Source organism: Phyllobates terribilis, unplaced genomic scaffold, assembly GCF_046119375.1.
Source record: "Phyllobates terribilis strain yellow unplaced genomic scaffold, ASM4611937v1 Scaffold_3__8_contigs__length_932513732, whole genome shotgun sequence".
NCBI lineage: Eukaryota > Metazoa > Chordata > Amphibia > Anura > Dendrobatidae > Phyllobates > Phyllobates terribilis.
In genome coordinates this window covers 358,412,875-358,429,496 of record NW_027362763.1, presented here as the reverse complement: position 1 = coordinate 358,429,496, position 16,622 = coordinate 358,412,875, and the positions used below count along the sequence as shown (strand labels likewise).

The window sequence follows — 16,622 nt, the reverse complement described above, 5'->3', positions numbered from 1 at the left end:
TCCACATGTGTTCATTGAACCATGTGGATTCACTGCATCCTATGCATTGCACTGATATAATTTCTCTTGCGGAGACTAGCGGAGAAATTGACATGCTGCGATCTGTAAATCTGCAATCTGCATGTCCGCGAGCGATACACAGGAGCACTGAGACGCATAGCGGACATGGGATTTCTTGAAATCCCATCCACTATGCTCTAACATCTGGACTCTGCGGATTGCACGCAGCGCAAGTGCAATTCGCAGCGATTACTGAGGTATGTGAGCATGATCAGTATTTTGTTTGCAGAAATTTCTGCAGCATTTCTGCAAGGTTCTGCACCTCTTGGCAGCAAGTTTTTGATGCTTTTTCTTGCGTTTTTGCCTGCAGATTTCGGATTGCGGATGATGCGTTTTTTCCAATGCATTGTATAGGAAAAATTCAGGCAAAAACGCACAAAGAATAGACATGCTGCTTATTTGAATGCACATGAAATCCTGTCAGGAAAATTCCTGATCATGTGCACAGATCTTCCAAATTCTCATAGAAAATGCTGGTATAAGGTTTGCAATACGTTTTTGGGGGCAATTCCTCTCGGATTTACCGCATCAAAACCTCACTGCATGCACATACTCTAAAATGCCTAAAGTTAAAGATGACACATTTCATTTGTATTTTAGGCAAAAAAAAAACATATTGTAATTTTTTTCCTTTTAAAAAATACAAAAAGTAGAATGGGCCGATGCAAAAGTTTGGGCACGCTTGGAGATTTGTGTGCTCAGATAACTTTGACTAAGGTTTCGTACCTTAATTAGCCGGTTAGGGTTATGGCTTGTTCACTATCATTGTTAGGAAAGGCCAGGTGATGTAAATTTCTCAGTTTTATAAAAACCCAGCCTCCTCTAATCTTGTGCCAAAAAACAACAACCATGGGTTCTTCTAATCAGCTGCCTAGCACTCTGAGTGTATGTGCCCACGTAGCTTTTTACAAGCATATATGCTGCTTAATTTCCGCAGCGTAAACTTTTGTGAAACGCTTGTTAATCCGTCCCCCATGGTCCCCAATGAGAATCCGCAATTTCAATGCCCATGCTGCGGATTTTTCCGCAGCGTTTTTGATGCGCTCAAAAATCCGCAGCATGTTCATTAATTTTGCGTTTACGCTTGCGGAATTGCCTTGTCAATGCAATAAAAAACGCAAGGCAATTCCGCATGTCACAAACGCTTCAAAAACGCACGAAAAACGCTTGCCAAATTCCGCAAGCGGTTTTCCGGGAGAGGACTTGCGGCTTAATTTCTGCAACGTGGGCACATAGCCTGAAAGTGGAGTCCCACAAAGCAGGAGAAGGCTCTAAGGCTGGGTGCCCACGTAGCGTTTTTCAAGCATTTATGCTGCGGAATTTCCGCAGCGGAAACGCTTGTGAAACGCTAGGTAATCCGCACCCCATGGTCCCCAAGGGGATTCCGCATGTTCTATGCACATGCTGCGTACAAAAATCCGCAGCATGTCATTTAATTTTGCAGAAGTGCAGCGGAACTCCCGCCATTGACTTGCATTGAGACGCATAGAAACCGCGACTGTACATTTGTACAAGTGGCTTCTATGCGTCTCTATGTGCGGATGGTACCCAGTTCTAGAGGAGAGGAGACTCTCATCCAGACCTGGGTACCATTGTACCTGGAAAAAAAGAATAAAATAACAAAGTTTATACTCCCCTTTCCGAAGGCTTCTCTCTGAATGCCGGCATCGCTGAAGGACCTGCGGTGACGTCACAGTCATGTGACCGCAGGCCCTTCACCGCTCTGTCTCGCGATATGCCGGCAGCCGAGAACCAGACAAGAACGAGCGCTGCAGCACACGCCGGGGCCTCGGGGGTGAGTATAGCTTTATTTGTTTTAATTTTTACGGTTCACACTGTATAAATCCATGCCGTTTGCATGGATTTATACAGTGTGACCTAGTTGTCAAGCACTTTCCAAGTGATGCTATCGCCTGGAAAGCGCTTGTCAATCTGCATGCGGAAACGCATGTGGATCCGCATGTATTCTGTGCATGCGTTTTTCCTGCAATCTGCATGCGGTTTTTCTGCCAGGGAGATGCAGAAATGCTGCAGAAATTTTCTGCTTCATTTCTGCATCGTGGGCACATAGCCTAAGAAGATAGCAAAGCATTTTTAAGTTGCCCTTTCCTCAGTTCGAAATGTCATTAAGGCTACGTGCCCACGATGCAGAAATGCTCCGGATTTTTTCCTGAGCATTTCTGCATCTCCCTGGCAGAAAAAACGCATGCGGATTGTACATGCATTTTTCCTGCCAGGGACAAGCGGATGTGAAGCGTTCTTCACATGCATTTCCGCATGCGGGTTGACAAGCGCTTTCCACTTGGAAAGTGCTTGACAACTTGGTCACACTATATAAATCCATGCAAACGGCATGGATTTATATAGTTTGACAACTTGGTCCCACTATATAAATCCATGCAAACGGCATGGATTTATATAGTGTGACCTTAAAGAATGGTAAAAAATAAATCTATACTTACCTTCTGATGGCCTCCGGAGTCTTTATTCCATCCGTCCTGGCTTGCCGGCAGCTCACGGTACACTGAAGGACCTGCCGTCACATGACTAAATGACGTCAGCGCAGGTCCTTCAGTCCACCGCGATCTGCCGACAAGCGAAGACAAGCACACCGAGGGCCATCAAAAGGTAAACATATTTATTTTTTATTCTTTTTTTTTACAGGTTCTATGGTACCCGGTCCGCACATTGAAATTCATGGAATGCGCATCTACAGATGCAGTGATGCGTAATCCATGCGTTCCAATGCAAGTCAATGGCGGCGAAAACGCCATGCTTCCGCAAAATAATTGGTAGTGCTGCGTATGTGCCCACGATGCAGAAATGCTGTATATTTTTTCCGCTTCTCTCTGGCAGGAAAAACGCATGAGGATTTTACATGCGTTTTTCCCGCCAGGTAGAAGCGTTTGTCAAGCGTTTTTGCATGCATTTCTGCATGCGGGTTATCAAGTTCTTTTCCAAGCGATTTTAGCATCGAAAAGTGCTTGACAACTTGGTCACACTATATAAATCCATGCAGCCGGCATGGATTTATATAGTGTGACCAAGTAATGGTTAAAAAAAAAAAAGAATAATAATGGTAAAAAAAAAAAAAAAAGATTATACTCGCCTTCTGATGGCCCCCGGTCTCCTTCTCCGATTCGTCCGGTGTCTCGCGGTTGTGTAAAAGGACCTGCCATGACATCATTTAGTCATGTGACAGGTCACGCGACTGCTGACTTCAGTGGTCGCGTGACCTGTCACATGACTACATGACGTCATGTCAGGTCCTCACACCACTGCGAGCCGCCCAACACACCGGACGCATCGCTGAGGAGGTCGGGGGCCATCGGAAGGTAAGTATAATCTTTATTTTTTATTTTAAATTCTTTTTTTTATAGGTACCATGGTACCCGGGTCTGGATGAGAGTCTCCTCTTCTCCAGAGCAGGGTACCATCCGCACATTGAATCGCTTCATATCCGCGTGTGCACATGTAGTGATGTGGATATCAAGCGTTTCAATGCAAGTCAATGGCGGCAATTACGCTGCGTGTCTGAAAAATTAATGGACATGGTACGGATTTTTCCGCAATGATAATCTGCAGCGGAAATTTCCGCAGCATGTGCACAGCACATGCGGATTATCATTGGGGACCATGGGGCACGTATTACCAAGCGTTTTTTAAGCGTTTTCGCTGCGGAAATTCCACGGCAAAAACGCTTGAAAAACGCATAGTGGGCACTCAGCCTAAGAAATTGCAGTTAACAGGAACAGTGGAGGTCAAGATAAGGTCTGGAAGACCAAGCAAAATTTCAGTGACAGCTGCTCATAGGATTTCTAGAGAGGCAAATCAGAAACCCTGCTTGACTGCAAAAGACCTTCAGAAAGATTTAGCAAACTGGAGTTATGGTACATTGTTCTACTGTTCAGAGACCCCTCCCCAAATATGGCCTTCATGGAAATCATCAGAAGAAAACCTCTCCTGCGTCCTCACCATAAAATTCAGCCTGACGAATTTTAGCAACAAGTCCTGTGGACCGATGAGGTTAAAATAGAACTCTTTGGCCACAATGATCAAACTTATGTGTGGAGAAAAAGGGCACAGAATTTCAGGAAAAGAACATCTCGCCAACCATTATGCACGGGGGTTGATCAATCATGCTTTGGGGTTGTGTGGCAGCTAATAGCACAGGGAACATTTCACAGGTAGAGGGAAGAGTGGTTTCAATGAAATTTCAGCAAATTCTTGATGCAAACATAACACCATCTGTAAAAATAGCTGAAGTTGAAAAGCATATGGCTTCTATAAATAGATAATGATCCTAAACACACGTCAAAATCCACAATAGACTACCTCAAAAAGCGCAAGGTGAAGGTTTAACAATGGCCCTCACAGTTCTCTGATCTGAACATCATTGAAAATCTGTGGCTAGGTGTTAAAATAGCAGTGCATGCAAAACGACCCAGGAATCTCACAGAACTGGAAGAATTTTTTCCAAGGAAGAATGGATGAAAATCCCTCAAACAATAATTGAAAGACAGTTGGCTGGCTACAAAAAGCATTTACAAGCAGTGATACTTTCTAAATGGGTGCTACTAGGTACTAACCACGCAGGGTGGCCAATCTTTTGCATTAGCCCATTTTCTTTCTTCGTAATTTTTAAAATGTAAAAGATGAAAATATATTTTTTTTTTCCAAAAATACAAAGGAAATGTGTCATCTTTAACTTCAGAGATCATTTCATCTTCAACTTGTTTGACTGTTCACAATAACAGTAATTTTGATCAGGGGTGCCCAAACTTTTACATGCCAGTCTTAATAAAGTGAGCAATGGAATAAGAGGTGTGTTCCTGCTATTGAGAGATGTGCCAAACTCAACATGTTTCTCTAGTCAGGAGTAGGTGTACATCGCTGTGTAATGTACTCTACTTTTGTGGCGTAAATTTTGAAGAACTCATCTGGTGGCTTCGCCACGCCCCATCCAGCTCTAGTTTTACCAACTTTGGTGGTGCTGACAAGATTGGTGTAGAAATGCCAAAAGTTGCAACATTTTTGTGATATTTCAAGGAGTTTTACACCAGAATTGGAGCCTCAAAGTTGCCTCTGTTCAATATCTTTTCTTTGTGATCCCTCATGTCGACAGCATGGACATAATGTGATGCATTAATACTAAATGTATCGGATAAGGAAGCATTCTCTTCTATTTTTACATTTCTGAGACTAAGGCTGCATTTGACAGGAATTCTCATTGGGTTTAGCTACATAATGGAACAATCATTCTGAGCAGTGTTTTATTATGATGCAGTACCGTTAAAGAGCACTTAGAGAATGTCGAACGTGGTTATGACATCTATTTAATTTCTTTGTTTTATTTTTAGAGTCTCATGTATATTGTAGATGTACTTTTTTGATAGTTGTCTTCTAGTGAACCGACTTGAATAATACGCCGAGATTAGTTAGTTATTTTTTATTATGTTATGGTCTTCTGTGCAAGTTCAGATATCTAGCATAATCTTTTTATCTTGCCCTCAATGTGATCTCCCCATTAGTCAACAGGACATACACTCACTAGGTGAATGTGGTGCATGATAACAATTAAAACACTATTTATCGATGCATTTATGACAAATTGATAGCTTAGTCTAACAAGTGAGGAAACCTTTATTATGAAAAGACAAATACTTTAATGGGTGTACATTAAAGGGTAAGAAAAGAAATAAAAGTGTGTATGTGTGTATATATAAAATACATACACAGTGGGTACGGAAAGTATTCAGACCCCTTTAAATTTTTCACTCTGTTTCATTGCAGCCATTTGGTAAATTCTATTAATTCTAAAAAAAAAAAAAAAAAAAATTCTCATTAAAGTACACTCTGCACCCAATCTTGACTGAAAAAAACAAACAAAACGGAAATGAATTTACCAAATGGCTGCAATGAATCAGAGTGAAAAATTTAAAGGGGTCTGAATACTTTCCGTACCCACTGTATGTATGTGTGTATATATATTTATACACACACACACGTGCTTCTCACTAAATTAGATTATCAAAAAGTTCATTTATTTCGGTTCTTCAATGCAAAAAGTGAAACTTGTATATTATATAGTCATTACAAACAGAGTGATCTGTTTCAAGTGTTTATTTCTATTAATGTTGATGATTATGGCTTACAGCCAATGAAAACACAAAAGTCATTATCTCAGTGAATTAGAATACTTTATAACAACAGCTTGAAAAATGATTTTAAAATTCAAAATGTTGGCCTACTGAAATGTATGTTCAGTAAATGCACTCAATACTTGGTCGGGGCTACTTTTGCATCAATTACTGCATCAATACAGCATGGCTTGGAGGCGATCAGCCTGTGGCACTGCTGAGGTGTTATGGAAGCCCAGGTTGCTTTGATAGCAGCCTTCAGCTCGTCTGCATTGTTGGGTCTGGTGTCTCTCATCTTCCTCTTGACAATACCCCATAGATTCTCTATGGGTTAAGGTTTGGCCAGCAAACTCGCCTATCAAGCACAGTGATACTGTTGTTTTTAAACCAGTTATTGGTACTTTTGGTAGTGTGGACAGGTGCCAAGTCCTGCTTGAGAATGAAATTTCCATCTCCAAAAAGCTTGTCGGCAGAGGGAAGCATAAAATGCTCTAAAATTTCCTGGTAGACGGCTGTGCTGACTTTGGTCTTGATAAAACACAGTGGACCTACACCAGAGGATGACATGGCTCCCCAAACCATCACTGATTGTGGAAACTTCACACTAGACCTCAAGCAGCTTGGATTATGTGCCTCTCCACTCTTCCTCCAGAATCTGGGACCTTGATTTCAAAATGAAATGCAAAATTTACTTTAATCTGAAAACAATACATTGTACCACTGAGTAACAGTCCAGGTGTTTTTCCTCCTTGGCCCATGTAAGACGCTTCTGGCGTTGTCTACTGGTCATGAGTGGCTTGACACAAGGAATTCGATACTTGTAGCCCATGTCCTGGATACGTTTGTGTGTGGTGGCTCTTGAAGCAATGACTCCAGCAGCAGTCCACTCCTTGTGAATCTTACCCAAATGCCAAGAGTGTGCAAAGCAGTCATCAAAGCAAAAGGTGGCTACTTTGAAGAACCTAGAATATAAGACATATTTTCAGTTGTTTCACACTTTTTTGTTAAGTATATAATTCCACATGTGTTAATTCATAGTTTTGATGCCTTCAGTGTGAATGTACAATTTTCATAGTTATGAAAATACAGAAAAATCTTTAAATGAGTGTGTCCAAACGTTTGGTCTGTACTGTGTGTGTGTATATGTGTATATATATAATATATATATATATATAATATGTATGTATGTGTATATATATAATTTATATTTATATTATATTATAATAATTTGGTGTCCATAATCATGACCCCGACATGTTTCCCGTCCAGGAAAAGGTTCATCAAGAGGCCAGGAAAGATGGAACAGCATAACTCCATAACATACTTGATGCTTGTGTATCCCATGGATGGCAGAGCTGGTTTATATAGCCAATCCAATCCTGTCCAAAAAGTATCAAAACAATAGAAGGTTTATAGAGGAAAAGAGACCTGAATGTCTTCAAAATGTCTGCTGCTCATGTCCGTTCTGTGAAGCACTAGAGGGCAGTCACATGACATAAAATCCCTCAAAGCAGGTAGACCGCACCCCCCCCCCATGTGACCAGCCGAGTCCTCACCATGTGATCAGGCATCTCATGGTCGTGTCATGGACCATGTGACCGCGGTGTCCATGAGCACATACAGAATACAAGGTCACATGTATCCTCTTGCTGGCATCCATGTCTGGAGGGAGATGGTACTCTCATACATGCGTGGCGCCAGCAATAATCACATCCAGAGTACCAGTGTCTAACGTGCATGCCTGGCGCTAATGATGAGTACTCCTGTCGTCCAGGTCCCAGGGGCTATCATGCTTTCATAGTGCTAGCAATGGATACTAAACAGGGTGCACGACAGAGAAAAAAAATTATATGTGCAATTTTTACACACAGTAGGATTTGGGATTAAAAACTGGTGAATACATATTCCAGATGCCAAATCCCATACTATGAAAGATAAAATGGAAAGGAATGCTCTGGCTCAGCCCAAAAATGCTACAGATATTTTTAACTTAATTCTCAATGATTGATGATAATAAAGTACAGATGTAAAGTGGGACTATACAGATATACCCCATAGATACACAGTAACCACAAAAAAAATCATTTTTGGGGTGATGATAAATGGCATGCTACCTCAATAAGACAAATATGATATCCTATCAGAAAAACGTGGAGCAGCAGGAACACCTCCAAAATGGTTTTCATCTAGTATGATCCTGTATCTAACCTTGGAAAGCTGCTGCTTCAAGCTATACCATTGTCCAAAATAGAGACAAAAATTATTATAGCTATGAGACTAAGGGACATTTGTTCAGTTAAACTCTTTGGGCTATGTGCATACGTTCAGGATTTGAAGCAGAAATTTCTGCAGCGTTTCTGCATCTCTTTGGCAGGAAAAACGCTGCTGAAAAAACACGCATTTTCCAGATTTTTTGATGCAGTTTTTTATGCGTTTTTTTTGTACTGAAATGCATGCTTTTGGGTGCTAAATAAAGTTATTTGAAAAAGAAATATGGGACGTTGCTTTAACCCTTGGATTACTGTCAGAACTGTGGTGAGTATATTGGTTCATTTAAGAATGTGTCTGTTGTATTTCAAATAAAGTGTTTGCTCTGTGTCTGTGTGTTTAACTCTTAACTTTACTTTAATTAGATTTGGTAATGAAAGGGTCTGATTGACACCTTGTCATCACCAAACAAAAGAGCTAGGTGTCAGCTAATCCCATATACCCAATCTCATTAGCATAATAATTATTTTTATAGCGCCAACATATTCCGCAGCACTTTACAATTTTACCAATTCATGTCATTTCTGGGGCAGCTGAGAGCTGCTATTTTTAGCCTGGGAAGGTGCCATTAGGTAAACATGGTCCCTGGCTATTAACAGCTCATAGTTGTTTTGTTAGCTGCTACGTCCCCTCCCCCCCCCCCCCATCAGCAACAAGCAGCGCTTTGGACCTAGCGTATTTTTGCTGCGTCCAAAACGCTGTGTTCTAATGCCGCACTTTTGTCTATACATGTGAATCCACCGCATGTAATGACACTTCAATCGGTCTGGCGTCTTTCTCACGAATGTTCCCACGCAGCACCGGTGCCGTAAACTGAGCTCCCGGGGATCATCAGCTGATGACCTCACGTAAACTCAGTCCCGACAGCAGCGATATACACTGCCGCTAGCGAGCCCGCCCCAGTTAGTGTACCACCGGCCACTGGGCTGATTGCATCGCCGGGGGACATCGCGATGCCACCAGGGGACGCCGGACAGGTGAGAATAATGTTTTTTTATTATTATTTATTTATTTATTTATTTTACACACGCAGCGCACACAGGCGCTGGCTCGGCTGAAGAGACTACTGTTATCAGCGGGATCGGCGGTCAAATGAAGGGAGAAGTAGTCATCCCCAGCCGACCTGGGTACCTTTGTATGTGCGGTTTTGCAGCGTATTTGACCCATTGACTAGTCAAATGTGCAGCAAATCCGCAGATATATTTATACCTGCGGGTTTGCTGCGGTTCAATTGAAGTCAGTGGGCAGGAAACGCTGCAGAAATGCAGCATACAACGGACCTGCTGCGTATTTAAATGCAATGACAATCCTGAACGGAAATTTCTGTGTCATGTGAACAGCACATCAGGATTGTCATTGCATTAGCTGGCAGAAGGATGACATGGTGTTTTTGATACATTTCCGCGCAGAGAAAACACATCAAAAACTCTACGTGTGCACTTAACCTTACTTGTAAGACTGACTTTTGAATCTGTATATACATTAAAATTTGGTTAGCCAAATTAATAGTTTACACTAATCTACACTATTGTATCTTTTTCTGTGCAATCTAAAATGGCTAGGTATACTTTTGCAACCAATTTTTTTAATTGTTCTAATACGTAATTTCAGGGCTGACATAAAAAAAATAACTACACTGAGCAAAAATATAAATGCAACACTTGTTTTTGCTCCCATTTTTCTTGTGCTGAACTCAAAAATCCTAGATTTTCTATGTACAGAAAAGGCCTTTTTCTCTCACATATTCACAAATTTGTCTAATATTTGTTAGTGAGCCCTTCTCCTTTGCCGAGATAATCCATCCACCTCACAGGTGTGGCATATCAAGATGCTGATTAGACAGCATTATTATTGCACAGGTGTGCCTTAGGCTAGCCACAATACAAGGCCACTCTAAAATGTCTAAAATTATCTTTATTTCTCCCAGGAGCCTTTGATCGGTTCTGACCTGAATTATTGAATCACGTCTATCCTTTGTGACTTTCAGATTTTTTTTTTCAGATTTCCCCTTATAAAGGTTCATTTTGCATTGGTATGTGTGCGGCACTTGCTGTACTATAAATCATCTCTCCTGAGGTAGTCTTGTACACAACAGCCAATCAGAAGAGGCTGAGCTGCAGGGGGGAAGAAGACAGCAATAGGCTGAGCCAATGATAAGACAGGGGGTGTGTCTCTGACTACATGAATCTAAACTGTAGTCACAGATCACAGCTTTTCTTAATGGATTTATGACTTCAATATAATTTTCGAGCTCCTGACCAGACATCCTCTTTAGGCTAATTTGCCCTTTTCCATACCCATGCTGAATTATACCAAGCTTGTAAATATTATTAAGTAAACACTTATTCCTGGTGGTGTAACATTATTGCCTACATTTACTTACAGGACGTGGACTGCCTGGATGCCTTGGAGACTGCGGCACGAGCTGAGGGTCTTCCATTGGATGTTTCCATGCACTCACACTTGCAGTTCTTGGGTGAAAACCAGCACAACAATACCAAATACCACTATGGTCTACACTTGTTGAAACCTTTTCGGATTACTTCCAAGTAAGTTTCTTTCTACCTTTCCATGCTTGTTGGATCTTGTATTTGCAGACATTGTTGATATATATGTACTTTTCCTTTACAGACACCAGCACCCTGTGGATAATGCTGGACTGTTTTCCTTCATGACTTTCTCTTGGCTTACACCTCTGGCACATAAAGCGTACAAGAAGGGTGAATTGTTTTTTGAAGATATCTGGCCATTGTCCCTGCATGAGTCTTCTGATATCAACAGTAGACGGTATGTTGTTATTGTGTAGGTTGATTATGGCAATTTACTATAATTAACAACTTCCTACTAAATAATTGTTATGTGGGTCATATATGGCATATTCACAAGATATATCATATATGTCAGATGCTGTATGTGCATTGATGTGCAGGCTGGAGTTCCAGAAATTGTTGAGAGAGTTTTTTGCCAGATTTTGGAACTGCCATACAAATGAATGGAGAAAACCGAGCTTGCCGCAACCTCCACACTGAAAGCTGTGTAATGGGGCCTCACTCTCGAAATAGATGCAAATTTTGTAAAATTTCAAAAATTTCGCAGATGGGATACAATTTTTTGTTTTCACTTTTATATAAGAGGTTACTCAAATACTTATAACCTTAGTTATTCATAGTAAGTTCAATAACAATGTATAGTGTTCATCCCAAAAAGAGAGTACCCTGGGGGATAACCATACTCTGGAGCACACAAACCAAATTTGAGATTTGTATCAATTTCTCCGAGACAGCAATGCCAACAATTGAGACTTTGTACTGCCTTAGAATTGGCGTGTAGTTAAAACGGAACTGTACTTTCCGCAAGCATAAATCAATAGTACAGGCAATTATAAGAAACTTTGTAATGTATCTTATCAGAGAAATCCGCTTCCTTCCCCACTTATCAGACACTTCTTTCCCTCCCCACCCACTGAACTTGGCATCCACTGTGAAAAAACAGCTGAAGTCCATCTTGCTCAGAGGAGATATGATGTCACAGCCCATTATCCCCTATGGAGAGGGGAAGAGGCGTGAGCAGCAGGGAAAATAGCAGACAGAAAAACAATGTGCAGAGCTCTATAACAAGTGTTTTACAGCACATCAGAGGTTGATTCAGATCAGCCCAGCTCTGCTTTATAATGTCCTCCTGGTGACTGCAGCTTGTCTCTGAGATAAAAAGTGAATGAAGAATGGGCATCTCCTTCACTGAGCTGTTTATGGGAGAAATCTCTGCATCTCGTCTCACCCCCCCCCAGCAAATTACACAGAGAGCATGGAGAATAGAAAACTGGTGAGAATGCAGCACATAAGTCACATAATGGTCAAAAATGGTGTTATTCCTCATGTACTAGCACAGGACATTTTATTCTGAAAAGTTACTATGTCCCAAATGGGCAGCTGTTGTTACTAGACCCAGCGAAGGACATATGGATGTCCTAGAATGATGCTTCCCCCTCTATTATCCTGGACAGAAGCTACTGCCAAAAAACATGAATGGGCACAATGCAACAGTACATTTCTGCAGCCTTTCTGACTGGGTATTGCTGCTGAAAACCAAGCTAATCAGCTGGTACATTCAGCTGCTATATTAGTAGCGATCAGCTAATAGCTGTGACAGCTTTATTTTGAGAAGTGGTTGTGCAGTTGGCACATATGACTACAATTCTGGTTTTCTGCAGAAATATTCATCTTCCAATGAAGGCTATAGGAAATGCTTATCCTCCTAGAGATGGCTGTAGATTGCGCTTATTTTGTTAGATTGTTATGAAACTCTGAAGTTGGAGCTTCATATCGAAAAAAATTGACTTGTGTCCATTTTTGGAGGTGGACATAGTATAATACATTTTAGGTGAGGCAATGGTGTGACCGTCCTAGGGAAATGCAACATTCTGTCATTGCTAACATTTATGGTAGGCCTCTACGTCTGTGTGCAGAGATGGAGTTTGACCGAGTTGATGTCAGCATCCAGCTCCATGCACTTTGCTTCATGTAGAAGCATTTAGCCATTAAATGCAGGAAAGAAACCTTCACGTCAGGGTCTTAGTCCTTTCAAGAATGTACTCTTACCCTTGCCTTGTTTGTAGCATCATTTCTTAGCAGTCTATTCACTTTTAACACTTGAGCATTGTACAATAATGTACATTCTTTTTCCGTCCAGGCTGGAGAGACTGTGGTTCGAGGAGGTGAAGGAACGAGGAGGAGACGAAGCCTCTCTTCGGAGCGTTTCGTGGAGATTCTGTCGCACCAGGCTGATCATTTCCATCATGTGCCTGATGCTTACTCAACTGGCTGGCTTCATTGGTCCAGTAAGTACTTTCCACCCTGTTTCATGTGCCCAGAGGTAATATCTTTAGACTTTCTTTCTTTCGTTTTCTTTCTTTTTACCCCCCTCCTCGGTGAGCTTTTTGCCCTACTATTAAGTTTCTTAGTTTAGATCTGCAGAATTAGCAAAGGTTCTTCTTTTATTTCTCCTGTTGATGGAGCGTGTGGTCTACAGCTGACAATTTTCAAAAACAGCATTTTTGTAGAACCAAAAACGCAATATTATATAATTATAGCAGATTTTAAAAGAAAGTCTCTTTTTTATCAAATATACATATTTTGATATAAAGTAGCATTATTGGCTACCACGTATGGGGTATCCTCTGTGTAGAACAAGTGCTCTCATGCTTACAATAGAAGACACAATAAGCAAGAATGACTTCTATTAAACCATTATTGGGAGCCGTATACCTCACATTATACCACAGTGGTCTTACGTGCATGTATTCAGCAAGCTCTAGTTCCCTGTTCTCTCCTTTGAGACTTATTGCTAATTTTCCTAAGGTGTATAGCAATTTCTTTTAGTACTAATTTTCAGTGTGCTGCTTAAAGACGAAGGTGCAATGCATGGGGTAAGTAACCTATAGGGCACTGTTTAAAATTTCTGTTTAAGTAACTTTTTTTTACTATAATGTATATACTGTTTGCCCTTGATCTCCGTTAGCAACTTGCTTTATTTTTCAATACGTTGATTTGATATTGAGTCTAAAGGTGTAGTAGGTATATTGTAAATCTCCAAACCTAACAAAACAAGCTTCATTAAGAAGAGCTTCTGTCATTGTTACACTACATAGGTAATGGGTGTTCCTAGAGGAAAGTGACTTAATTTTCACACCTTTGCAAACATTATAGGATTTCATAGAGGGCAGAGCCATAATAGTTGTGTGTTCTATCCTTGGTCTTTAGATCAAAGTCAGGAGACAAACTATACTTTTGCCAGTTTACTCTTGCCATTTTCTAGATTTGCCGCATGGTTTTGTGCAAACTTTTATAGTGATTTAAGAACAAACCATGCCTTTCTGTAAAGCACTGTGCCATGAGAGATAGAGCCTGGTACTAATTCTAGGCAGTAGGAGCAAAACGAGTGGAACATGGTGACTATTGCGCTACAGCTTAGAGCTGTTACATTCAGATTCTTGATTGGTTAGCAATAAGTGGCTATATCTGAGTTAACTATTTTTATGCATTTTTGGGGAGATTTTATTATAGCTTTTTTTCTCTTTTTTTTTTTTTTGTGCTCTAACAAAAAGTCATAACATTTTCTTCCTGTTAGAAAACACTTTGGCACATGACTTCCTTTCCCAGGATGAAATATTTCTTTACATGAGAAATATGTTTAAAGACCATATGGGATAAAGATAATCTACACAATTTTTAAGATCAGGAAGGTATATTATGTTGACTCTTTCAAATGATTATCCCCTTATTGTATATCTGAGAGTTAGAAGAATACTGGATTGTACTTATAAGAGTACATTGATTTGCTTTTACATGTTTTGTCTCTTTAATCCAGCCTCTCCTGTTTGTCATGTGAGACGCTGGACTAATGGTGGGGTGGGAGAGGGATCGTTACTAACGTGACCAATGTAGTGGAACCAATGACAGAAGCTATTCTTTAGAATTTCCAGGGTGGCAGTTCTGCGGCCAGATACAGCCAGGCAACCTGGGCAGAAACACACGCAATGCAAGACTAAGGTAAGGTCTTCTTTATTCCACGGGAATGCTTACAACCACAAGAAGCTTAAGCCTATGGTAACATTAATCTGCAAAGATTCTCCCATTAACTCTTAACAGTGCTTTCATTATTTGCTTCCCATTTTACATTTGTTTTTTTGTTTTTTTTTGTTTGTTTTTTCACCTCGTAAATAAATTGATAATTGTGAATGCTTAGAGTTTCATTTATTATCCTTTATATCATTGGATACGGAACATACTGCTTTATCTTGAGTCTCTGTCTGGTGGTAGGAGGTGCTCACACCTCCAACAGTGCCTCCGCAAGACTCTTAAGAAGCAGCTCTTCACTTATTTCGCTGTATCTATGTTTTTATTATTTTTTTTTTTTTACTTCTTATTTGTATCCGGTGTCTTAAAAGTAGACTGCTTCATCCTTCAGTGCCAAAATTTTACACAAGCAGGTACCCCAGTGTTACTTTTCCAAACAAGCAGCCTTATGTCCAGTCTCTCCGCCTTTCCAAGTGCTGCCTTTCCCTTATACAATTATGAGCTGAAAGTTGCCCCAACAGGGCTGATAGGGGGAAACCACAAGGACATGGACTCATCGGACTCATCCTGTAATAACAGGAAAGGCAGGCTGGGTAATGCGTAGCCTCAGGTTCCTTCATATCTACCAATGGCATACGCGCTCAAAGCTTCTCATAATCTGTGCCAACCACATGCCAACTGATTGATTGGCTCAGCTTGAAAGACTGTTGTACAAGGACTAGAAGAGACTTAAAAGATTCCAGCCATTCGATTGTATATCAACTCGATAAAATTCCTTTTTGTCAACTTATCGAATAATTATTGGATACAGCTCAAGAAAATGATGAATAGGAGTTTTTTTTTTCCCCGTTATGCTTCTTTCCAGAACGCGTTGGAATGGATTGGTAGAATGCTTGAGATATGTATATTACCCATTTGCTCTCTTGTTTTGTTTCTGATTTGTATGTGATTCTGTTATTAGCGAAGTACTTGTTGGAATCTGTTTGGTGAAATACAACCCCACTCCCTTAATAAAATTTTGTTTTTTTCCCCTAAGTTCATAGTTTTTTTATCTATGATAGTTACTTGTTCACTTGTTGGCATCGTAGCTTTGAAGTAGTGTAAATTAATGAATTTATTTAGTGATAAAGAAAATGACTTATAGGAAAGATCAATATAAAGGAGCCGGCTGGAATATGAACCATTCAGAGCTTTTGGTATAGTGGAAGACTTGGTTGCCTGGGTAAGCGTAACGTGTCCAGAGTACACAATTCACTTGTCTTGTTTCAACTTGCTTGTGTGTGTGTTTTTTTTTTTTCTATAATAATAAACTGCTGATATTTATTTTCAGGAATTTATTGCCAAATGTCCTTCTCTTCCCCGTACAACTGTAGGTACAATTGTTCCTTTCTATCCAATGCGCACGTTGAAAACAAATTTTAAGTATTTGCATTAAGATTTTTTTGTTTTCCTTTTTGTTTGTTTTTTTTCCCTTTTTATGCCTCTGTTTTCTGTTAAACTAGTTTTTATATTGATATTGTACTGCCGATGAAGTAAGTTTTATGTTAAGTTAGAATGCATTGAGTCCTGTCACAAATCT

General features: G+C 40.3%; 1 protein-coding gene across 3 annotated transcripts in view; it reads left to right on the top strand.

Annotated features, from left to right (window-relative positions):
- Nucleotides 1-16,622, top strand: part of ABCC5 (ATP binding cassette subfamily C member 5) — an 85,203-nt gene that overhangs the window by 24,913 nt on the left and 43,668 nt on the right. For 2 of the 3 annotated variants that reach the window (XM_073675307.1, XM_073675308.1), the window contains exons 3-5: nucleotides 10,854-11,017; nucleotides 11,100-11,255; nucleotides 13,158-13,305. In XM_073675307.1, the coding sequence (XP_073531408.1) occupies nucleotides 10,854-11,017; nucleotides 11,100-11,255; nucleotides 13,158-13,305 (468 nt within the window). Of the gene's footprint in view, nucleotides 1-10,853; nucleotides 11,018-11,099; nucleotides 11,256-13,157; nucleotides 13,306-14,940; nucleotides 16,079-16,622 lie in introns of those variants that run through there. The other variant, XM_073675310.1, reaches the window with a different exon arrangement.